This window comes from Osmia lignaria, chromosome 10 (assembly GCF_051020975.1).
Source record: "Osmia lignaria lignaria isolate PbOS001 chromosome 10, iyOsmLign1, whole genome shotgun sequence".
Classification (NCBI taxonomy): Eukaryota; Metazoa; Arthropoda; class Insecta; order Hymenoptera; family Megachilidae; genus Osmia; species Osmia lignaria.
In genome coordinates, this window is record NC_135041.1 from 11,799,478 (window position 1) to 11,825,287 (window position 25,810).

The following is a 25,810-nucleotide window of genomic DNA, read 5'->3' on the forward strand; positions in this document are numbered from 1 at the left end:
ATATTCCGTTTTACAGATCTCTTTGGATCTCGTTTTATTATACATACGTGGCTTGTGAGCTTTCCTACCAGCTCGTAAAAACTTTGATATCTTTTTAAAGCTTCCAGCGTGGAATGACAAGATACACCACGTTTTTATGTTTTCTTATCAGATATTCATGTTTGAAGTAAATGCTAAATTTGAATCGTTTTAATATATTATAAAAACATCTTGCTTTTATTTTCTGTCTCTGAGATATATAATATTTGAAACAGAAGAAAACTGAAGATTAAATGGAAAAATTCAGAAGTAAAATTATTTTGATGGAATATTTTATGAAAGATGATAAAATCATTGAAAGAGAATGATATTAAGAAGGGATTTCATGTCAAGCATGTAATTGCCAGCATATTTGCTGGTTGCTCACCTTTTTTAACCCGTTCCACTCTTTCTCCCTGCTAAGTACGCGTTTTGCACGCGGAAGCAGTAAAAATTGAAGTAGATCGCAAACACTAGCTTCTCGTCACTAGAGAAATAATTAGTACCACACCTATTCACGTAATTTCTCCCGAAAATGTATATGTACATTCTAGTTTCCTTAGTTTCCACTATTATCACAGTTTCAGGCCGAATTTCCCTGAGTTCCCGGCCCGCGTTTCTAACAAGTCTGTTATTAATCTCGAAGACGAACCAGTTTCTCGATTTTCATTAAGTTCAGACGGTTACGAATTACGACGTTGGTTATTAGTCTCAAAGATGACGACGTTTCTTCCACGCCGAGGAATACCGTGTAACGTTGAATTAAATTAGCTGTCGTTGCTGACGATATCTTGGAGAATCTTACAAATTATTGTAACAAATAGATAAATTGAAGGAAAAACAAGGAGATTGAAATATTTGGATTTTTCATTTTCTTTTCATTTTTCGAACGGTGCTTAAGAACTAGCACACAGTAGATATCTTTTTCTACATGGATGTATTCAAATTGGTCGTATCGATTGCTGGAACCTCGCAGGTCGAGCAGAAACCACAGGGAAATGGCGTGTTTCACTTAATTCAGCGATTTTCGAGCATGATCTCCTTAAGCCACTCGATCTTCTCGACCGTGGCAGAAGCATTTTAAAGCAGCCAGGTCGTTTTAACCACTTCAGTCAAGAGAGCCAGATTAATTAGGATCACGAGAGTGAGAGAGAGAAGGGTAGAAAGGGTACACAACAACGGTTTCCCTAAAGTACCATGTTTTCCCTATGCTAATTCAGTGTTACCGAGAAACAGGTAAAACATTCGACCGTAATTACGATTGTATTCTAGAATTAAATGAAATTCCACGGAACGATATCTGTTGCTGTTGTTCCGTTTTGAAAAGTTCTGAATTGAATAGGGAATTGTGTGTTATAGTATTTCAAAACGACTCGCATAACCACGTATACAGGGATTGTAGAAAAATAAATTGCAAATGTGGAATAAATTCATGCTACTTAAGGCTTATTATTTAATAAATGATAGTATGTTTCCTTGTATTCCAAGTGGGAAACCTTGATGTTATGATTTCAGACCGGACATAAATGCCATCAAGGCTTTGGCATCCTCAGCTCCAGGAGTGGCTAAAGTAGTCCCTCCACCTGCTGTAAATAGGGTTGCAGCTGAAGATCGTGAACTAGCTCGTCAAGGTAGTCTCGTGGATGGAGAGAGCATTAAAATTGTTATCCATCATGCAGATAATGACATGAGTAAGTGTCTCTATTCAGAATTTATCATTTAACCTTCTTTTTCCAAGATCATATGAGTTTCCAACTTCAACTACAGTTTAATAAGTTGATTATTTTGAAATACGATTAAATGAGGGTTCATTAGTTTTTGTCAATTTCGATCTTTATTCTGAAAGATTTTTCATCAGATTTCACAGTTCTTTGAAAAAAACTCGAAGACTTGCAACGAGTCTAGGAAACACTAACTCACTTTCTGCGAGAGTGAGCATCGATCGAAAGTTGAATTGGGGATATAAGCGAAATCGTCTTTACGCTACATCGAGCGGAAGTCATGCGTTTGCGTTATAAAAAAGAAATCTGGTCCAATCTTCTTTCAACCCTTAAGGATTTTTCTTTTGTTGCCATTTGGATATGGATATTGGACAGATTGTGCACTTTTTTAAACGTCATTTTTAAGAAATCACTAATTTCAGTAATTACTAATATTCAGTAAACAATTAATTTTATTTATTAGTTACCTTCTCGTATAATTATTCATATTCATAGTATATTTCTTTCTGATACAATTGGAGCTATTTTGAAATTTTGTATTCTGACTTTGAATTCGGTATACGTGAAATCACGACTTCGTTTACTTTAGTTCATTGCGTTTGCTGAAACCAGGTCTATAGTAAATATCGCGAAGAAATGTAAACATTTACATTGCTTCATATTTTTCATTGCAGCGCCATGGGTAAATGCGAAAAGAAGACTGAAGTTAAGGAGGGAACCAGCCTTGGATAAAGGACACCGAAGTAAGTACTGATATTTCTTTTAAATTAATTGAAATTGATGCATAAAAAGTGCTTCAAATTGATATAATATAAATGTCTGTAAAAAGCTAAACAATTGAATACAATTTTGTATCACTGGTTAGTGTGCATGTGACATTTAATTACTGTTGTATTTTCAGACGGGTTTGTTCACTTTTCGCTCGTCTAGAATTTCGAGGTAAATTCGTTAGCGTTAAATATACGAGACCCGTTCATTGTTAAAACGAGTAGGGTAATGGAATAAATTAAAATTATTTCGTTCGCATTATGTTTCGAAAATTAGATAGCCGGTTATTGGAAGCTTGTTTCGCTCGCTTTTAAACTTTAAAATCTCGATAAATTGATCATGTTATAACTTGCTATTTAAATTGGAAGAATTTTAAATAGAAATGCACGGAAACTGATCTAAAATCAGCAACGGATTAAGGGGAGGTTCAAGGGAAGCGGGTTACAACCCCATGACTCATGAATTTCATCGGGATTAAATTTTTGAATGTTGTCAACAAATATACGAAAGTGGAATGAAGCAATTTTCAAACTCCGTACTTCAAACTTTTACTTCTAAGAGGTTTCTATTATCCACGAGTATCGTACTTTGAAAATTTCCAAAGAGTAAAGAAAAGTCATTCTTTAAAAATTCTTTTTTGTTCACTTCTTCTTCGAACGTTTACGGTAAATTTATAGGAACTGTCGCGGGTATAACTTGCCTCTTACCACCGATGGCCGCAACTGTACCAACTTTATGAATATCGCAAACTTGTAAAAACTCCGGGTCGTAGACGAGGAACGAGAAAAAGCTCATAACGATGACAAATTGAATGACCCGTTTCAGTCCTTGTCCCCGTGAAGGTGAAATTGCATCGAATGTCTTCTACTATGATTTAGAACAGGATTACATCAGCAGTTAAATTACTGCTAATAATGAGTCTCTCTAGGATTGTTTAGCTCGCCAGGACGACACATTAATCTTATGGTGGTTCAAAATAAGCTGGATCAAATTAATTATAAAAATACATACACTACTCAGCAAAAGTTTGGACTCGTTACAAACATATTTAGCACCTTTTTTTTAAACTTACAAAGCTTCTCTGTAAAAAATTCCTGTATTTTAAAAAGCATAATATTCTCACAAACTTTTGGAAACTTTTCGATGCAGAAGAAATAAAAAATAATCTTTCTAATTTATACTTTAATTATTAAAACGTATTCTCTAAGGAACATAGTATTATCAAGCTGATAATCCATAGTTCGAAGTTAGCCAGCTTGTATGTCAGGTTTACGCTTCATCAACGAGCAGATCCGCTCGGGTACGCTCGCATTATCCGTACACGTTCGAAAATGGCCTAACTCTGTTCGTCGAATTAATGGGGGAACGGAGAAAGGACGAAGGTGAAACTCGATTTACGGTGAATCTGGGAGAGAAATTTTCCTGTTACGGTTACCCCCGTTGCAAACGTTAACAAGATGCACCCTCAGGACTATGGTATTTATCGAAAATCGTGTGCTGTAGGGGAACGGGTTGCACGGGCAGCCGATCAGATAATTGCGCTGCAACGTCATTACCAGAACAAGCCGGTAGCTCGAGGCCTGATCGTAGGCCCGCTGCTTCCAGGCTTGTTAATTAAGGCTGAATGACGGCTCTTGATTGGCGTTTCTCCCTTCGTCGACGACCCATCAAAACTCTGTGCCATTCTGTCAGGCGGAAAAACGAGTAAAACCTTTCATTTTCTATAGTCTCTCAATTTTTTTTTTTCTTTTTATATTTATTCATTATTATTTCGCTCCATTGCGTGGAAATAATACAATTCTGACGTAGTTTATAAATCTTTTTAAATTGAATTTCAAACATTTTGTAACTTATTAATGGAAGCGAGAAAAAGTAGAAAAAATACTTTGTGTCTAATGGATAGAACATGTTCCACGGTAAATCACGAGGTTCTATCTCGTTTTCGGATGGCAGAATGGCGAATCCAGTTGTAAACTGGATTACAAAAGGGAGGACGAGTAGAGGAGCAAGAACACCGGGTGATTCTGACTGAAATTTCCACGAGATGCTGAAAGATTAACGTCCCTGATTAGCTTAGATCTTTCATTCGGACGGGCAGCGATTCGTTAATCTTATAATTACTGTCGCAGTCAGATCCCTGGTAACCTGTTGCACTAGTGTACGCGTGTGTAACAAAGTTCATTAGTCGTCACGTTAGCATCAAGTTAGCGTCGTGTTAATCACCCTTTTACTTCGTTTTACGAGGAACAGGCAGATGTCAACTGGGGATGATTCTGTTCTTATGTGGTTAGCTCGTCATTGTTTATGACTGTTTTGTGCAATATTCTATTACAAAATAATTTTTCAAATATCCACTCCATTAAAAAATAAACAATCTAATATTTTATCTAAAATATGCAATCATTCAATAATTAATTTTGATTTTAGATTATTACATGAAAAGTATTGCAAAATAATAATTATGATACATCAATTTAAAGCTTAAAGTTCAAAGAAAATTACTACTTAGTGATATCTTTCATTAATGTCCTTAACAGAAAATGGCTCTTATTAATGGCAACTGTGTGGACGTACGTAACTGAAGTTGAAACTTTTCAATTCAGATTGTTAGTTGGAGTGCAAAGGGTTAAATGTTATCTAGTTTGTGCGGCGAACGGAAACGGGAAGTCGTTCTTTCATACGTACAGTAACACAATCTCAACGAAAGGATGTCGTTTGTAGATGTCACGTAATAAAGTTGTGTCTTGACATTCGGTGGTATCGATCGGCACCGACAGGAAAGCAAGTGCTGCATCGCGTTATAACTCGTGAGAACTCGTTTAATTTACAATTTCGTACAAAAGACCGCACTTTAGATATGTTGAAATTTTAAACTTCCAACGAGCTACGATGAATACCAATTTACAAACATAAAGGCCACCCTTTACGCGAGCTTTTTTCCAACCCTTTACCCCATTTCCGATATTATTTATCATTCGACGACCACAGTGTATGTACAATGAATTTTTAAATTTCGTTAAAATAACGGTTTTTTTCTACCCGAATGATTGCATATTTAATTATTAACGATTGCAAGGGACGATAAATTTGAAACGCTTTTTTAAAGTTATTTTTATTAATCTTTTAACATTTCTTACATTCATTTTAATAATTATTATTTTACTTTAATCTTCATTTATTTTGAGTCACCAAATATATTTCAAAATTGCGTATATCATGCTTTCCATAAAAGCATGAGGGAATGTGTCATGAGATGGTAGTTGTGTCATAAACCAAATTGCGCATGTTAGGTCGACAGGTATGTTAAACATTCAACTGCCTTTTACAGCGGCTGGTTTTGGACTAAGAGTGGTGGGTGGTAAAACAGGAGCTGATGGACGTACTTTAGCATATGTGATGTGGACGGTGCCAGATGGGCCAGCAGCAAAAGCTGGCATACAACGTGGTGACAAGGTAAGAAAAATTGAGAAATTTTTTCCCCCCCGTAATGCATTCGCTTAAATAACGTCATTTTATTAAAGAAATTTATCGCTCTGTACATTCTTTTCACCCAAATTCCTTGTTTTCTAAAAATCAAATAAATGAATTTATTTAATAAATAAAATTTGTCTCTTCAAAATAGAGCTATAATTTAAAGAATCAATTATCGTATAATTTAATTTATATAGAAATTGAAAATTTGATAATATAATAAATTATGATAAAATCTACCCCTTCTTTAAAAGGAGTTAATGGATTCTATTGAATTACGTTTATTGATCACCTGTTATAAACAACGATTTAATTATATTCTAAAATATTTGATAGCTATTTAGAACTGAATTGGAATAAAGAGAATATCCTGGCAACGTGCGCTCGCTGCTAAGTGGGTAACGTTATTGTAAGCGGTTAATGCGTGCGAGTATCGACAACCATTCTCTCCAGCTGTGATTTTAATTAAGTTATCGACAGCTGCGCGCACCTGAAACCTGCCACAATCGCAAACGCCGATTAGAAAGCTACATCCTACGAAATCATACGAATTCAATTCACGCGTATAATCTTTCCATTTTATTCTATTAATCCTTGAATGCAAAACTAATTTTTTTTTTTTATGTATTAGAAGAATTATAAGTAGACGAAATTCTAATTCAAGATTGCTGAATACGAGCGAGGAATCATATCCTGCATAATTTGAAAGATTTCTTCGAAAATAAAATCAAAAGACTTTCAACCTTCTTTTCAGGTGTTAGAATGGGGTGGCGTGTCTCTGGTGGATCGAAGTTTCGAGGAAGTGGTTCAGATAACCGAGCGTGGCGACGACATGGTCGAGCTAGTTGTCGAACATGCTGCGGACACGTAAGTACCTGTGAAAGAGAAAAGAAAATAGAAAAAAATTATTGCAAAATAATAAATCAATCCTATCCTAAAATTTATCCCCGTAACAGCGACTTTATCGTACGTCCCAATGTACAACACAGGCAAAGATATAATGATTTTTTCAAATTTTTTACTACCACAATGCGGGCTATCAAAAACTAATAATTTTTATTTTTTTTCCATAACTGATATATTTTTATGAATATTCACAATAATATGAAAACTCGAAATTTTGTTAAGGGTGTTTCCACCCCTAGGTCCATTCAAAAGTGCAAAGTTCCTACTGTGGATCTTGCTCCGTTTGTAATATTTATCGATACCCTAATTTTCAAATTTGATTCCGGTGATACTTCTACTTTAAGTAGATTCGAATATCGTTGTGTGACATTTTTACACAGCGGGGATTTACCAGAGGATCTAGCCGCGGTGCCGTCATCGGGAAAAGTGTCAGGAAATATGGGCCTACTGATGGGTGAGTAGAAAACAAAAGCATCATCGTATCAATCGTTAGATTCTAAAGTATCGTCGGCTTTAAAATCGATACGAACCAGGATTTGTCGGTCTGCTCTGCAGAGAAACGTTTCGAGAACGGGAAACGAGTAGATTATTTGGCCTTGTACAGTAATAGTTCATTCATTTCGCATCTATCGGATTAACCCTTTCATTGCTATTGGCGTGTGTAGGAGTCTCAGAGCTTATAACTAATTTTAGTAGCACCGCCAGGTCATCCCGTAAAGCTTGTGCCATTTATGGAATATTTTGTTTTATATAAAGAAGAGTGGGATGCGAAAAATAACTATGATATGTATATATAAAATTCATGAAAAGTGAGTTTTTCTTTTTGAGATGACCTAATAGCATTGAAATTCCTAATGAGCTAATTAATTATTTCCAATACTAATTGCAATGCTAATCAACCATTTACAATTTTTATCTTTTCTCTTAGCAATCTGTAATTTCAACAACGAATGTAATTAATAATTATTCATTTCTGACGTTGATTAATTCTTTTATTAATATTGAAAGTTTCTTAAAGATATTGATTTAGCACTGAAAGGGTTAAATTTTACTGGCTATAATATTAACGTTTCTTGAATAAAATTCTTTTTTATATACTAGAAGAGATCCCATTCTATTTGATTTCTCTATGCTGCAGCTCTACTCAAGAATCTAAAATATTTTTATTACAGAAGGGGAAACGGATAAAACGCCCTCCTCACCGACTCGCAGGAAACTGCCAAAGACGCCGGTATAACGAGTTCATAAATTGCCACCTACACGTGACCGTCTGTCTCTATTTCTTTGTTCTATTTCTCTCATTTCCACGCAGTGTTACACGCATACGTATATACCACACGGGTGAAAAAAAAAAAAAAAAATCAGAGAAGTAAAGCTCGATTAGACCGAGTTTCGTTTAGCGTAGCGGATACGAGCGTCTCAGCAAACACCACTAACACTTTAGTAACCGGAAGGAACTTACACCCCACCCTCTATTTCTCTCTGTTTCACTTCCTTTCGAGTCTTTCGCTTTGTATATACATATATACATGTATCTCATAAATCCGTATCCGATGCGAGTACCGACCTCCATTCAACTTTTTGCAACGCACTTGTGTTACCTGGCACGAGAGCACACCGGAAGTACCCATCTTATAGAACGTAAATGGTCGCGTTCGAATGTAAATAACAAGCGTGTGTTGTTCGATGCAAAGGAATGTAGAAATATTCCTTGCATCGATTTTATCCGAGGAAAGAACGGAGGATCAATGGGGTGGGGGAAAATCGAGCGATTAAACATCGAATTTTTTACTTTTTTATCATTCTTTTTTTTTATGGGGTGATTCAAATAACTGGGACAAGTCGTATCTTTTCTGGCCTCCTGCACCGTCGTTTTAAAAAGAATAAAAATATTTGAACCGGTCACATCTATTTCTAACATCTCTTTTCAATTGCAATTAAATACGAGTGATTCGTCCCAATTTTCTTTTTTTTCTTTTGGATCACCTATTTTTTGTTTCGCACTTGAAGAGATCCGGTATTGGAACTCCGTCCCAAAAATTGACGACAGTTCTTTGAACATCAACGCGTTTTACCAGCTTCGACCGAGTTTTGCGTTTGAAATTCTGCCTGGCTGCACGTTTAAGCCTCGAAACGTGATTGTGAATGCGTGAAATTTATGCATCGCTTACACTCAAACGAATTTCCAGATTTTAGAAACTTAAAGACGATCAAGCATTATTCTTTTTCAGTCGAATGCATAATCACCGCTTTCCGCATTTTAGGTGCATTTTAACGAAGAATCTTGCAAGTCTGAATTTTATAAATCTAAAGACGGTCGATTACTTTTTTTAATTGCATTTCTTTCCAGCTACCCTGAAATTTGTATCCTTTAAATAGATATAGAAAAATGTGGTAAGTGTGTCGTGAAATACAACAGAGACCAAATTTTATACTATTTGTATGAAAGTTAAATGTTATCAAGTTTTCATAGAGACATAAATGAAATTTTTCATTTTCAACCCCAATTTCACGTACATTTTTCGATTTTGCACTTTTATATCGGTGTTTAATAATCCATCAATTAATATACATTGTTGCAATAACGAATATTCAACGTTTTAAGAACGTTTAATTCTCCATCACGTACGGAATTCCGGAACAAATTAAAAACCATCGTTTTATCGATTTCATAAAACACCGAATATTTCAAGAATTTTATATCGAACATTCTATACCGAATGGACAATTTTTTTCCAGAAAAAGATTGATAAAAAAACAAACAAAAATATTGATTGGAAAATATATTAATTGATAATTCTTATCGACTCTTTGTTTTTTAACCAATGTTTCAATTTAATAAAATCGATGGATTCTGAAAATAAATATTCAACCGAGGACGTGGCATTAAATAAATAAATAAAAAACACGTTCTACTCTATTATTATTTTCATCGCGTTTTGACCTATTTTTGGAAGATCCTCTTCGAATTTTATTTACTGTGAACCATCAATTTTTAATAAATTGAAAGATTGGTATAAAGAAGAGGTTGAGAAATATTATTAAGAAATTGAAAATTTCAATTTTTGAACTGTTTGATATTACACGATTAAACAATGAATAAACAATCGTCCAGTTTGTAAATTTTGACAATCCATTTTGATAATACGAAACGTATCATTCTTTCGGTATTATTTATTGACCTATTTATATTTTATATTTAAGAATTATCGTAAAAAGATTTTCCTCCGTTCTATCTGTCGGAAAAATCGCGGAAGAAAGCAGGTTATAGAACTAATTTCGGTTTTCGCAACGGATTAAGGAAAACGTAGGCGTAGATGTACAGGAACCGGAAGTAATCGTGGAGAACCGGAAAAGGGGTGATTCCTCTTGCAAAGATAAGTTGAAATTGAATAGAATTTGTTTTCCAGAAACGCGTACTACAAAAGTAATTACAAATTCAAATGTTACATGTTTTCTCGAAAACAAAAGCTCATCAAAAAATACTTCATTCTACATTTTCAACCTATTTTTGCACAAAGAATTTCCCATTTTACGTTTGCACCAGAATGACAACCGGATTCTGTACGTATAAACGAAACAAAGTTTTGACGTTTCCCGTGAATCCCGAGTCTTTCCACTAAAGATTATCATAGAAATGAACTTGTACGCTTTTAATTGATGTCTCGTTCGATAAACGTGCGTCCCAAAGAACGTTAATCTAACATACGTAGAATTAATTAAGAACTATGAAGGAGAATCGAAAGAAAAGAAATGAAATGCTTCCTTCTGTCAAGTCTAAGTGCTATTAGATAGGATACACACCCACTCATAAGTGTGTAATATAACAAGTGTTGTTGGCTTGCTTGATTACAACTTTGCTATCACTTTCTTTATAAGAGGAACCGAGCACGCTATATGTGAAATCGTAACTACGTGTCTCTCTTTTTGGGATGAAACTGTAAATAATTATACAGGGTCTCTGACAATAGGTGTACGTCGTATATAAGGTGTTAATCAGTGGCTAAGAGAACTTTTGATGAGCAACATTTTTCAATGTTGTGCAAGGTGAAAGAGTTTATTTTTTAATTGATTGTGAGGCTTGATTGAAGCATACAGAAGGTGTTCAAAAGAAAGATAGAACCTTCGACTTAAGAAGATTATAATATTCATTGAAAGGAGTGAAAAATGGTCTTGAAAGAATCTGAGTGTTGCAAGGTGTTGCGAAAATTACATTTCATACCAAAAGTATGTTAATTACGATACTCACGTACGTTAATTCACCATTTTTCACTTCTCTCAGGGAACACTATAAGCTCACAAAGTCTTAGATTCTCTTTTTTTAGACACTCTTTACGTACGTATTTTTTTCCTCTTTTTTTTCTGCGAGAAATGAAAGAAAATGGGCAGTTCGTGTTGCTTTCGAATATACAGAGGCTACAATCTCGTGTCTTATCTTCAATGGAGCAGAAAGCATCTGATTTACAGAATTCTGTCTTGATGTTAACTTATATAATATTCTATATTATAGATTGTAATATTTCATAGATTTCAAAGCAAATAGTAAAAATTGTAGATAACTCTTAGAAATACTTATTAGTGAACTGTAATTATTTAAATCATTTTAATTTTACAATTAATAATTTTGGAAACAATCTTCTTAAAAAGTAAAAAATTATTTTACTATAATTATTTGGAGTTGTTACGAATATTCTACTATGGATTAATTGGTTCAATATTGTTGATTTTATTATATAATGAAATCGTATTCCTTGGGTGGCTAACGTCAATTAACAGTGGTTGCTCAATTCTACCATGCTTATGGAATTGACGTTGGTCATCCAAAAGGAGTGCACTCGCCCTCTGACGTCAATTGGGATCAAGCTCCGTTGAATGGGATGAAATTTTATATTTAGTCCTCGTCCATTTTATACCGGAACATACGTAACCACGTTTATTTCCATTTACCGAATGGCTTTCGTGGTAAATTATTCGTTACTGCCACTCGAAACGAGAAAGCGTTTGACGTCAATTTATTAATACGATGAAATACTTTCATCAAATCCCTTTATGAATAACAGAGTTATCTACAATCATACTTTGAGATCAAAGTTGTACGAGTACATGTGTAGTCTTGAATGGACGATACAAATAGTCGAAATGGTTCTTCTGACTGGTAGAACTTTGGTTAAAAATTTTGTAAGGGTTGCAGAATCACGTTGCTATTGTTATTGTATTATTTCTCAGTTCTGTCTTTATTACTTATTAAAATATTTAATATAGACTTTTATCTCCAATTGAATTTTTGAACTTCATAAATTTTTTAAAAACTTTTACTTCTTAAATAATTTTAATTTTGCTTGCCAGAAGAACCATCAATTAGACTATTTTTTGTCATCAAATATCAACGATCTTTTCTAAAAAGCTTATGCAGATGCTTTCTTTTAGTCCATTTCAGTCCACCATCCTCATTAAGGGGTATCAAATTTGAACTCTTCATGATTATATTAATTTGCTATTTTTATGTTACAATGATGTGTTCAGTGCCAATGACCCCATATCATTATCATATCATAGACCAGGGCAGCTCATGCCCTTCTAGAACCAAATCAAATAAATACATAGGTCTTTTGCAATACTCAATTAAATATTCATTTTTATTCAATAAAAAAAGAATTGATTTCATGAAATTTTTGGATTAGTGATAGGAATAGGGTATTCGATTCTTCCTTTATTTTTGTGGATGCTCACTATAAGTCGGGTTAATCGAGGACGGTGGACGCAATCTTCGTTGCTTGAATTTCCGCTGTTCGAAGGAGCGCACGACAATCGATCTATCTAGATAATCGCTAAGAAAAAACCGTGTAAATTGGTCAGTTATGTGTGTAAAGTAGAGTAGAGAAGCGAGCGTGAACAAAAAAAAAAGAAAAAAAAAATAGACACTCGAATCTATCAATCTATTTTGCGCTATCTGTCTGTATATAACTCGAGGAAGATGTATCCAAGAGAAAAGAATTTCTCGAGTGTATGCAAAGTCTGTCGCAGAAGAAAGCGCAAAGCGGAATATTAATCTGAAAAAAGCTGATCCCTCGATACCTTGGCGAGAGAGAACGAATGTTACACGCTTTCCCCCGTCTGCTTTATCCGCGCGAAAGGGAATTTCATAGCTTTTAAAAAGATCGAAAAAGATCCCTTTAGTCGCGTTACATCTGATTACGCAAGGGAACGGAACACGAGAGTGTCAGTTGGGGGTGAGTTGCGTCGTCGGCGTTCTTCTCCCTTTCTTCCGCTTCGTTTCCTGTACGATTCCGTTTCGACGTCGACCGAGATCAAACTTTTCAAGATACACAGAGATCATTGGCAAAAAATTTCATCTGCACAGATTGAATCGATCTATTTGCTCGACGTTATCGTTTATCGACAATGATTAGGATCAATCGTTCACAAAATATGAATAAAATAATTATCGTGGCATATTAAAAGGAAAATAATTTTACAAAAATAGAAATACATAATTTTGAAAATTTTATGATTCGTAATTTTAATGTTAATTGGTTTGATTATATTAATAACACTTCAGTTTTGTTTTAATATGGATGTTGATAATTTATTAATTGAAAAATTTTTATTTATAATATAGTTGGTAATTTTAAGTTAATTATTAATGTCCGCCACAGACCTATATATAGGGCTCTCTCCCACCCATCGTCATTTTCCTCGGAGCCACCGAGGGGGAAAGGTGGGAGTTCGTGACTTCCCTACTTTCCCTGGGGAACTCTAATTTAATCGCGAGTGTATTTTTAATCTTTTTTTTATATATTCTGTATGTCGATGAAAGATATCGTTGGTCGAATGGAGTTATCACAAGCTCTGTAGATTAGATTTCTGTCAATAATATCCATGTTCTCCTAAAGTTCATGCTTTGATGATCGATGAATATCATACTTTTTAGCTGGTAGTCGATGATCTGACTTTTAGGTCGCGAGCGGTCGAGAACAATGCTCGTCGTAATCCAAAACTTACATATATTCCACGCGAATCGTCCTCGAATCTGTGTAACCGGATGTAAAGATAGATCAAAATAAACTCAAAGGAGAAACGAAGAAAACAGAGGAGAGAAACTCTTGCGCGATAGATCTTCTCTTTGCTTATTTTCCTTCATCAGATTTACGTATACTATCGTTCCTTTCATACCCGAACACTATATATTTACTATTTTTTAAGTATCTGAAAATTTTATTAATCAACATTCATTTCCTCTTCGTTTCGATGAAATTATTAAATATAACAGTAAATTATTGTTTATTTTGGTACAGAAATAATTAAGATACTTGCGTAAAAAGTTGATTAATTCAAAAGATATTTCAACTTCTTTAATACTTAGATATATTTTTTTTTAGTATAGGTAGTAGTGTAATATCTAATTATTTTAATTAATTTTGTAGCATCTATCATAGATATTTCTTAAAAACTTTATTTCATAGAAAGTATAAAAAGTTTTCAGGTATTTATGTACGATAGTGTACGTATAAAAGTGTACAAATGTGAACACACACACCAGAGTGACAGAACTACAAATACGATCGAATGTGTATATGTTAATGATTGAATGAGGGTGTGTGTGTATATATGTACTTTTCTTCGCCACCCTTAGTGCTTTTCTTTTTACCTTTCAACTATTATACTTTCCTCTGTCTGTTTTTACACTTCTGTGTTCTTTATTACCCTGTACGGCTCTATGAAGCTGCACGTGACATTTTTCTCTCTGTCTATATATATATATATTTTTGAATTCTACTTCCGGTGACGTCCTCCATCGCATCGACGTTTATCCACGTGTATTTCTCTGTAACCTTGAGTCTTATCATGTGTACACCTATAATTGTTCTGCCTACCCCCATTTTTTGTCATCATTCGTTCCCTTAAAGAGATTGTTCGGCTACGAAAATGAGACTAAAAGAGAAATAGACCCGCTGACGAAAGACAAAAGAAAAGGAAATGTAAGTTGTCCATTTTGAACTGAACTTAGCATATTGGCCCTCCATGCTACTCTCTCCCAACTGGCACGACTCTAGTTGTATATTAGCGTTCATTTTCTTTTGCGGCTCGTCTATTTGCGTTCCTTTTCCTTTTCTTTTTTCATTTTTCTTCTCCTCAGTTTCGTTACTTATCGTTTTGTTCTGTCGTTTAGGGTATGGCTAATTCATCGTTTAGCAGTGACAAGCTCATAGTTTCTTCCGAATATTTCCTTACTTTTCTGATTATTCCATTCCTTCGTTTCACAAAATTCAATGAAAATATATAATATATTGGTTATTAATAGTGTTGGGTATTAAAGGACTAAAATTGTTTTTTTAATTAACCAATTAACAGTCGGTGTTGAAAAGATTGAAAATAAATTGCAAATCACTTGCAAATTAAATTGCAGATTAATACAAAATAGGTCACTAATGAGTTAATTATTAATCATAGTGATATTATAATTATTTATCAGGTTTTCAGGTTTTAATTTAATCTTCCCATTAGTTATTTGCAATAATTAATATTAATTACAATTGGCAAACGAATCTAATTTAGACTGTTCAAAGTATTAAACATTGAAACGAAGGGTGAATCTCTTTTTCTTTCTCCTCTATCGCTCCCTATCTTTCATTTCTTTTTTTTAGCTCTCGTTCTCTCTCTCTCTATCTTTCACTTTCTCTAGCTCTTTGTTCTCACTTGTTTGTCTATCTGTCTGTTTGTACATACGTCTAATCTACCCACGTAACGATTTTTAGTTCGTAAACGCTGAATTTACACTAACAACATACTCCTCCTGAATATCACGTATACGTGCGCCAAACGTCCGAGGACTTCCTTTATCGATCGACCACCACCACTGAAGGGACTTTTTGAAAATTTTTCGCTGGAAACGAAACATGCGGGCGTTTGGCTTACGCTTTCCCCAGAATTTTTCAAAATGCATCAAAGGAAACCGTGGCGCTTTGAATATTTCGGTATTCGTGGTGAACTTTTAGCAAAGTTCATTAAAACTTCCGGTTACGAAGGATTCTAGTAATAGCCATTATTTGCATTGCCTCTTGAAATATTAAAAAAATTATGAGTTTTATAATTGATCGCGTTCGATTTGTAGAATCCATTTTTTGTATAATTAATAACTTAAAATGTTGGAGTATAGATGCAACCACCATCTACGAAATATAAATGTACTTTTTGTATACTTTTCTCTTTTTTCGAATATTTTTCTCAGTGAGTGTACAGTTTCCATAGTATCCATTTTCTCGCAGTTCAGTAATTCAATAAACGAACTTAATTGCTTCGTTTTAAAGTCTCCAAATTGTATCTATACCCACACGGCGTTGTACACAAAATCCACTCACGTGCAACGAAACGTGTGCAATTTAATGAAATTTATTAGTAGGTCCGTACAAATTAGTTGCATTCATCAAACCAAACAAACGAGCACCTTGAAATTAAATGGTACATTACGTGCAATTAATTGATCCACCTGACTAGACTCAATTAATGGCAGACGCAATTATCTGACAAATTAATGAATCGAACGGGATCAAGAAGCTAAATCAGTTTAAGAGGGTATTCCCATTTGTAGAGGCTATTTTTAAGTAATTTCTTAAATTAAATTTTAAGTTTAATTAAGTTATTAAATGTTGTTTAAAGTACATCATTTTTAATGCCATAATTCATATTATTGCAGTCCTTTAAACAAAAAATTATGTATTAAAATTTAATTAAATTTTAGTTCTAAAAATTACTTAGCAACGGTCTCTCCTAATGGGAACACTTCCTTAATTACAATCTCGTTGAAAAAAGATAAACAGGAAAGAGGTCGGTGATGTGATTATTTTGCGATTGGAAAAATATGAAATCCTAGGGGAAAGCGTATGCAAGAAAAAAAAAAGAAATCGTAGCCTGACATCGATGGCACATACAACATCAACGCCATGCATTAAATCCTCGCGACTCCGCTTCGGCTTTAAAGGTATTCGCGCGAAGAGGCACGAGTACCGATGGTATTATTTTTCCTCGTTAGAGAGAAGGTTATCGATGGCGAATCGGAAGAGGCAGAAAAATCAATGCGGTACCGCGAGGCTCGAGCTACCATATTTCATTTCCGCTATGTTCCTTGCGTTCATCAGTGGCCTGTGTTAATCTTCGCGTTCCAGGATAACTTTAAGGCCGAAAAAGCGCCGCGACGACACGCACACCCTTAGCTTGCGTAGAGATTTTTCAGCGAGTAACAATTTTAGAGCACGATCACGTATTGCCTCTAGCCAGTGGCACGATTTTTATCTCTCTAAGTGGCAATTTGTTCATTCTAGTATTTCGTAATAATAGAAATATTTTTCTCTCCCCTTTTTTTTAGGCGATAACCATCCTTTTTAACATTAGAATAGGTAGAATTGTGTAATTATTTCGTCCTAAATTTGTCTTATAGGTGTAATTGTATTGTAGTTTTTATGATTTAAGAAACTATAAGCTATCGTGCTGTTTAATTAATAATTATTTCCAAGCGGGTAAAATGATATTTTTGTGCCACTTAGAGAGGTAACACTGTACGTACAGTCGGGGAAAACGGTACGTGCAGAATAAAAATGGTAAACGAACGAATTTTCCTGTTCTCGTTGCTCGATTAGCCAATAAATTAAATTTAAGAGAGAGAAGATATTGAAATTAAGATGAAGCTGTACCAGGAACTCCGATGAAGAACTAATGGAATCAAAGGAAGAAAGAAAATATATGGAAATGCGAATCAACGAGCGGTTGTTGCGATAAAGATAATATGGAAACGAACCCTTTTCTTGGCTGTATCGTACAAGTCAGTGATGGACAACAATTAATTATGAAAAAAAAAGAGAAAATATACATCCTAGGTTTGAATTGCAAACTAAATTAATTTTCTTTTTATGTAACATTATTTTCAAAATTATTTTTAATATAATTAATTCCAATTTGCAGCTTTTAATAAAATAATTAAATCTTAATTATTCCACAGTAATATAGCCATATTATAGCGCGGCATGAGAATTAGTAGCAAATTTAGTGTAATTGAATAATTAAAAGAGAAATGATCAAAGAAAATTTTTTGCAAAGTGACAAATGGAAAGTTTGTTATTTCAAATTATAATAATTTCAGGCATCGATGATCATAAAAGTGTATAAAATATAAATATTGAGAAAAAATTGTCAAACACAGGTTGTCTATCACTGATAACCATTATCACCTTTCTGTAGCTGTAGATATAAAAAAAAAAAAATTTCCATGAAAATTCAAAGGCTAAAGTTATCCTCTGTGTCATAGATGGCTCGCTCTTGTTCGTTTGACATCTACAACTATCCTTTCACAAAAAAGCTTTTGCATGAGGGAATGAATCCGTTTTCCACCGAACACCCTTGTATCTGAGAGTCACGTGTGATGCACAGACGTGTTTAATGCTTTGTCGATTGCTTCCCTTGATCATCATCACGAGGATCACGTCTCTGTTCATTCGTAGGCTCTGCGATTTTATTTTCTTTCCTGATCTGATAGCTGATTCGACAGAACGGGAGGAACTGAACCGATTTCTCCTCTATTTTAGGAACAAATTGCAAAGGAGAAGCAAGTGAGTGGACGAGTACAGATTCAAGTATCCTACGAGGCGGAACGGAAAGAATTGATCGTTTCCGTTTTTATGGCCGACGATTTGTGCGCGAGGGAGGATACAGGATACGGTACTCTACCGGAAGCTTATGCCAAACTAGTCCTTGTACCGATTTGGTAAGTGTTCGTGTCAATGAAAGTAGCAAAATTAATAATGCCAGGTGTAATCTTAATAACGAATAATTTTATTAGTAATTTAATTAGGGATAGATACAGAAGCGTAATTTTTTGGAGAAGGTATAATTTATTTTAAACTCAAGCCTCGGGTCAGCTCGCATTGTATACAATATTTTATATTATCCATAAATTAATTATTTAAAAATTTCATAACTCCACCTTTTAATTTCTCCTCGAATTTAACATCAATAATGATATTAATATTATTATTCCTCTGTGTATTCCAGCGCTGATCAGATAACTTTGAAAACGGCAGTGGCCGAGCCAACTCAAAAGCCAATTTGGAATGCAACATTACTCTTCTCCGGTGTCGACGGCGAAAGTTTCTGCTCTTCCGACAAGAAACGATCGATCGAAGTGACACTCTGGGATTTCTGTCCCGACGGCGATAATGTTTTTCTCGGCGAATGCAGCGTCGACTTGGAGGCAGCTCTCAATAACGACAGAGCGTGTTGGTAAGTGTTACCATACTGTACCAAAAATGCCATTCAGAAGAGTGGAGATGTTCATTCTACTACCTTTCCGTATTACGATTTACCCTTTATGGCCTAAGTCCGCCTCCTAAGCACAAATCCAATTAGCATTCGTTGATTAGAGGGCCAAAACCCAAGGGAAATGGCGTCAGGTACCATTAAGAAGGAACGGGAAATAAGAATTTTCAGTATATTAAAATAAAAACACCGAGCGTATCGGTATTCCGTATCCGAGAATAAAATATCGATGAAAGAGTAATATTCTTGAAAAAATTCCTCACAGGTATCGGCTGGAAGATCCCCGAGGTCTCCGTGCGAGCAAATCACCATATTGTTCGCCCCGTAGCTCGTTTTCCATGGAGATTGCCCAAAGATTGTTGCGAAAGACGGAACTACGGGAAAGAAGTTACAGCGATGATACGCAAAGCGACAGCGGAAGTCCGGAACTCGGCTTTCTGCATCCGGATCACGCTTGGCATGCAAATTCGAGAAGAGGATCCAGTCAGTCCGAGCAGCTGGAAGTCGAACCGTACGAACTCAATAGAGATTACAGTAGATCTTTGCCTGGTAGCCGGCGAAGTAGCTTTCAGAGTCAGGGCGGTACCGATAGTAAACGTAAGTTCCAACAGAAATTTTCTAACATTATTACATATAGGATAGAATCTTGCATGGAGATAGGAAACTGAAGACGAAACTTAAGAGTGGCGAACTTTTTTTTTTTATAAATCGTAGAGGATGTAAAGGGATGAATAGCAATATTTTTATAGAAATCTGCAAGCAACGGGGACCAGAGTCAGCAGAACATAAAAATAATCAACTGTCACGTCTATCGTCCCTGTTTCCATAATTTCGCTGAATATTAGATCTCGAGATCCCATGGGGTCATTTTGACATTTCATTTTGCAGGAGGAAGCATGGGGGAGGCTGACATGCCAGCCATAGTGCATTACAACCGCGATCGTCGACGTAGCTCGTTCACCAGACCCATGAGGGATCCAGAGGAAATCATGGAGGGTCTACGATCGCTGAAAGCCGCGAAAAGGGAACTAGGCAGGACGATGAGTCTCTCCGGAGACAAAAGACGCGAAAGCCGTGAGTATGGTTACGTTGCTTCTTTTTATTTTTTGGCCATCATTATTCGCCTAACCATCCGCCCGTTCGTTCGTCAATTCCTTCATTCATCCGTGCAATTGTTTGCCTGTCTGTCTATCTATCTGTCTGTCCGTCTGTCTTTCACCCGCACTCTATATTACCTTCTTTCTCTCTTATTCTCTCACCACCACCGTTCTCAATCGTTGGATCGTTGCTCTGAACGATCCGTCTTCGTCCAAAGAGACGATCAGCAGATCGAACCTTCCTCGTCGGACAACGTCGTGCGTATCGTACGCATGCGAATATATGTTTTCTGCACGTACTTACACGTATGAGAAGCAAATTAAAAAAGATGGTTCATTGATTTATGGAAACTTTAGAGCGCCATTAGCGAAGAATAACGATCCTTTGTATTACAAAATACATTTGTATTTATTGCTTTCTTTCATGGCTCGGTACGATGAATGGAGATAATTAAGAGATAGTTTGTTATTTAATTGAAATTAATGGGGAAAGAAATTTTCTTTGTAAGGAGAAGTTATTTGCAATTGAGAACTATGGACTTTGGAGCTGTACTTTTGTGATTTTCTTTCTGTTTAGCTAAGCACTTAAATCTCTAAACGAGACTTTAATTAATTTTATTAAATTAAAATTTTTCTATTATTTTGATACAGGGATTTTAATAAAAAATTACCCTCTTTGGTTTTCCATTATCTTTTCAATAAATATAGTTATGAGGATTAATGAATTAAGTAAAGAATTATTTGTTACATACGTGTAGGTCCGTAATCATTTGTGTACATTTATGTGCGTCTCGTCACATCATTCACAGGCCTTTGATATCTAACAATTGTGAGTGTCTCCGACGTGTCACCATGTATCACTTTTTCTCTATCTCAATCTCTTGCACTCTTCACTTTCGTCTGTTCTTTTTTCTCCCGCTCACTATTTTTACTCGTGTGTCTTCGTGTGATATCACGTGTCATGAAATATCTCGCGCGATTTGACCGAGCGAACAAGTATATTTTACAGTCGTTAACGATCATTCAAGGTCCAAGTCAACCCTCGTAGAATTTCTATAACCGGAAACGGATCGGCCTGGAAAGGAGTCCCGCATCGTTTCATCGTTTCGAGAAAAATGAGAAAAACGAAAAAGACGGAAACGATCGATTTCATTCGTTTATTTGCTTCGATTCTTTTAATTCAATTTTTTTTTTTCTTGTTTTTCTTTTCTTAAGTTCACATATGTCCACGTCGATTCAACGTTCGATAATCGATCATCCAACATGTGGCGATTATCAGCAGCAAAAGTCTCTCATAGAATTCTTTCTAGACAGAGCTTAACGATAAATCCTTCGAAAGGATCACGTGCTTGTGTTACTCTAAAGGATGAAAACTTGGATGTTGTTTCATTCAGGGTTAGAGGGAGGGTACGTAAATGTATATTTCATCTGATAGGGCTGTTCAATAAATGGTCAAAGTTTCGTTATTCGTATCATCCTGTCTCTGTCTGTCTGTCTATATTCTGTTCATTGGTGAAGTTGGCATTTTCAAAAAGTTCACACGTGATCTGTGCTCTGTGCTCATCTCTGTGCGATCGCTCTGTTGCGCCGCTGTTGCCTGTCGCCTGTGCCAGTTTTGAAACCACCAACGACCCGACAACCGTTTTGGCCGAACGAAATGAAAATTCCGTGTGCGGAATAAAAAGAAGACGTGTAAAGATCGAACGAGAGGAGAAGGCATCGCCAAGAGTCTGTCGAGTCCTTGGTACCTTCTCTCCAGCTTCCGATGTTCTTTCGTATGTGCCTAATTCACACGCCATTGTGTCAGTTTCCGATGCCATGTTAATTGGAAAATAAGCAAATAAAAGTGTAGGCTTGGCTCTTCGTTCACGTTCGACACGCGAAATGTAAAACAGCTATGCCGCTAATTGTTCTATATTTATATATTTATATCTTCGATAAAGAAGAATGTCCCTGTTTTTTGCCAAACAACCGAAAACCCACCCATATTTTGCCATCGCCAAACGCCAGTGTGTTCTGTGCAATTTGTCTCTTTTTGTTGATATTTCTTGATCTCCATTCTCGGGTCGGCACCGTCCGGCTAATCCTCTGACATGCCCATACGGTCGATCAAAATGCTCGGTTCGCTCGGTCGAAACGCCGTCCGGCCATCGTCACCATCCTGACACCACGATCGACGACGAATCGTGGCGGGGGCCCTGTCGATCGACCGACCAACCAAATACCACCAAACAACCGATCCATCGATCAACGACAAGCAGCGTGCGTAGTCCCAACGGTTACTGTGTGGCAGTGCGAGCCTGTGTCTCCGAGGACCGGTAAATCGGCCTCCTTCCCACTGCCCCACTCAATACCACCACGATAAGTAACCACAGGACACTGTGGACCACCGTCAATTCCGACTTCCGGTAAGACACATTTTCTCGCTTTCTCTATTCTATTCACACCCGAGATCTTCTTCTCTCTTTCTCTTTCTCTCTTTCTCTCTATCTGCCTATATGCCTGCCTTGCCCTATACGTTCTTTTATCTGTTAGGTCATCTTACGAGTAATGTCCGGGGTCAAGTATAATTCATTTAAATTTATTATTAGGTTGTTTAATTAAAATAGTAAAATTAGAAGTGGTACAAAAGAATTATTAATGGGATGATTTAATATTTTGCCAATTCTGAAGGAGCACCACCGGTTTCCAGTTTTAAGAGTCTTGATGATTGGGGGACATCGATTATTGATGTCACGAATTTAATACAATTGAGTGATTAAAAGATAGAATTGAAAGTGTTAAGTAACATCAGCGATATAATCGAGAAGAATATTTTGAATAGTATTACTGTCGCACTAGTAATTTGAACAATTAAACAATTAGTCCATTGTCCATTTTCATTGTGACATTCGAACTGTGAATATTAAATTACGAGGTATCGAGTGAAAATGGTGAATTGAAGAGTGGATCGTATTTTAAATAATTACATCTAATAGTGAAAATGGATCTGTGTAGTATTCTATACGAAACCCCTCTAATAAGTTACGTTTCCCTTCTTTCATTCGCAACTTTTTTAATGAAAAGAGAAATTTTGATTAGCATGTCAAAGAAAATGCAGGAAATGAAAATGGGAAATGCCAAGGACTGTTGTATTTTATGCTCGAAACGTTGTTTGAAATGTAAGCGTGTATCAACAATTGAAAGCACTTTGCATCCAGTAAATATCTGTCAAGGTATTCTCAAGTAGGCGTCGACATATTTCCGTTTCCTCTTCTCGCGTTGAACCTTCCTCCTGATTTGCAATAGTAGTGCTTTGTAGATTAGAATATTTGCTTAGTATCGTAGAATTAGTGATAGAATACATGTAATCGCTAACCACACGTTGCTACATCTACAATCATCACCGTAGGTAAGGAAAATTAAACTCTAAAACATTTTTGAATTGATTTTGAGAACCCACGCTTATATAATTTATCAAAATACTATTTTCTAGAATATAATGAAATATCACATTAAAAAAAATTAATAGTATAATGTGTAAAAAGAGCATGCCTGACATATCATTGACTCGTACTACTTAGTCCGTTCTGCGCCGAGCGCGCGTCTGACCAATTATTGACTTATACTACTTGTTCTGTTTTACCGCAGTGTATTCGATTCGGGACAACTTTTAAATTCATTTTGTTATCATTTACGAATTGTACAGAGATTGTTATGACAAAATGGTGAAATATTTTATTATTTTATTAATAATCAGTAATTTAAAAATTTGATTAGTAATTCAAAATATAAATTCGTTTTCAGAATGTTTTTAAAGTTTAATTTTAATTTTGTTAAAGTACCAGCGGATTCCAGGGCTATCAGTTAACCCACAGCAATTACGTACTGATATAAGGAGGCATAGTTTCAACGGTACTGCTTTGATGGTCAAACACGCCACAAATTGACCCATTAATTTCAATCCTCCCATAATCTTCCAATAGATTCCAACTATGCTATCGGTATTCCTACCAAACATGCTTCATGATAGATTTCTCACGTGACTCTCAGATATTTGATCGAATATTATTGTTATAGAATCCCAACTATTAAATTTAAATGCTGGTCGATACCCATTGATATTTCTGTGAATTTTCACCTTTAAAGGGGAAGATATCGAAATGGCTACGATTTCAATTTAACATTAAACGTCTCTTTATTCTCTTATATATTTGTAGGGTGTATTAAATTTTGATTTATTCCATCAAAGATTAATTATATGCAATTCCGATTTTCTTGTTTGACCAATTTTTGAAAATGAATACTGAGTGGTTTTATTTTACCTACTATCCAGTAGAATTACTTACTGAAATTTTTCAATATTTAATTTAAACTACTGATCACCTTGGGAATGCAATTTTGTCTATTTTCTTCTTCATCAAAATAGAAACTTAGGAGTATCATATCTCTTTTTCCATTATCTTTGTTTGGAAAATTGTAAACTAAACAATAAACTTTTGTAAGAGAGCAAGTACTAAATTGGTATTTTGATAAGAAACATCTGTTGGATATAGTTTGAAACTGGTTCTCAAAGTTCATTCAACGTCGATAGAAGATACAGTAACCTTAATCTAAGCTAACACCAAGACAAGAAAATAGTTAAATATTTGCCGAACGTGATTAAAGTTGCTGGATCGATAGAAAGAAACTTCAACATTTTTGTACGTATTTCATCGACTAATCATCACACTCGTTCATTTGTACTCGTCTTACGTAGAAGCAGCAGATAATGGTAGATAATAGCGATGTTAATGGCAGTAATTTCTTAGGCGTTGAAGAATTAGCTACAATTGAAGTATCCCGTTCCATTTATAGAGTTTTGCAACAAGTAGCTAATGAAAAAGCGTAAGTAGGCTTCTTTACGTTGGTTAATTGTTTTATCCTTCAACTTGATCCTTTCTTCTCGCTTTCCATTCTGAGCTGCCTCTAGAAAATTGTGCAGTTTTTTTTCTATAAAACTGTGATATCTTTAAGTGTCTTCTGTTCATTCAATTGATCCTTTTATTGCAGATATCGGGACGGATAAGTTTGTACATAATTATGACACGATATTTACATTTTCTACCGGTTGAGTAGCTTTTTTAATTGTAGAGTAAGTTTCTTCGAGAATTAGGAAATTTATTGTAAATAGACAGCAAGATTCAGTATCACCAGCAATCTGCGTAATTCCATATCTTGTTCAATAATATATATTTTAATAGATATATTTTTTTCTATTATTACATAGGGTAACATTAGGTAAATTCAATTGTTTATTGCTGAAGCGATAATAATAGAAAAATATGTATATCAAAATTTCTGTTTTCTTTTTGTAAGGTACTAAATTAACTATTTGCATATATTGTTTCTTAAATACTTAATCAGTTTCACTTTGGGTGGTTTCGTACTTTTGACCAAGGGTGTATTCGCGTATTCCAAAGGGATGAAAGAGAAATAACTCTTTTTCCCCTTAGCGGGATATAACAGCAAGATCAACGTGTCATCATGGGAGAAAATGTATCA

The 25,810-nt window shown here is 35.2% G+C and overlaps 1 protein-coding gene across 4 annotated transcripts in view; it reads left to right on the forward strand.

The window, feature by feature from the left end:
* Positions 1-25,810, forward strand: part of Fife (regulating synaptic membrane exocytosis protein fife) — a 72,476-nt gene that overhangs the window by 37,657 nt on the left and 9,009 nt on the right. For 3 of the 4 annotated variants that reach the window (XM_034338297.2, XM_034338291.2, XM_034338300.2), the window contains 10 exons: positions 1,534-1,709; positions 2,414-2,482; positions 5,836-5,960; positions 6,733-6,845; positions 7,265-7,338; positions 8,057-8,115; positions 18,461-18,639; positions 18,927-19,154; positions 19,456-19,787; positions 20,079-20,264. In XM_034338297.2, coding sequence (XP_034194188.1) covers positions 1,534-1,709; positions 2,414-2,482; positions 5,836-5,960; positions 6,733-6,845; positions 7,265-7,338; positions 8,057-8,115; positions 18,461-18,639; positions 18,927-19,154; positions 19,456-19,787; positions 20,079-20,264 — 1,541 coding nt within the window. Of the gene's footprint in view, positions 1-1,533; positions 1,710-2,413; positions 2,483-5,835; positions 5,961-6,732; positions 6,846-7,264; positions 7,339-8,056; positions 8,116-18,460; positions 18,640-18,926; positions 19,155-19,455; positions 19,788-20,078; positions 20,265-22,548; positions 22,696-25,810 lie in introns of all 4 variants that reach the window. The other variant, XM_034338304.2, reaches the window with a different exon arrangement.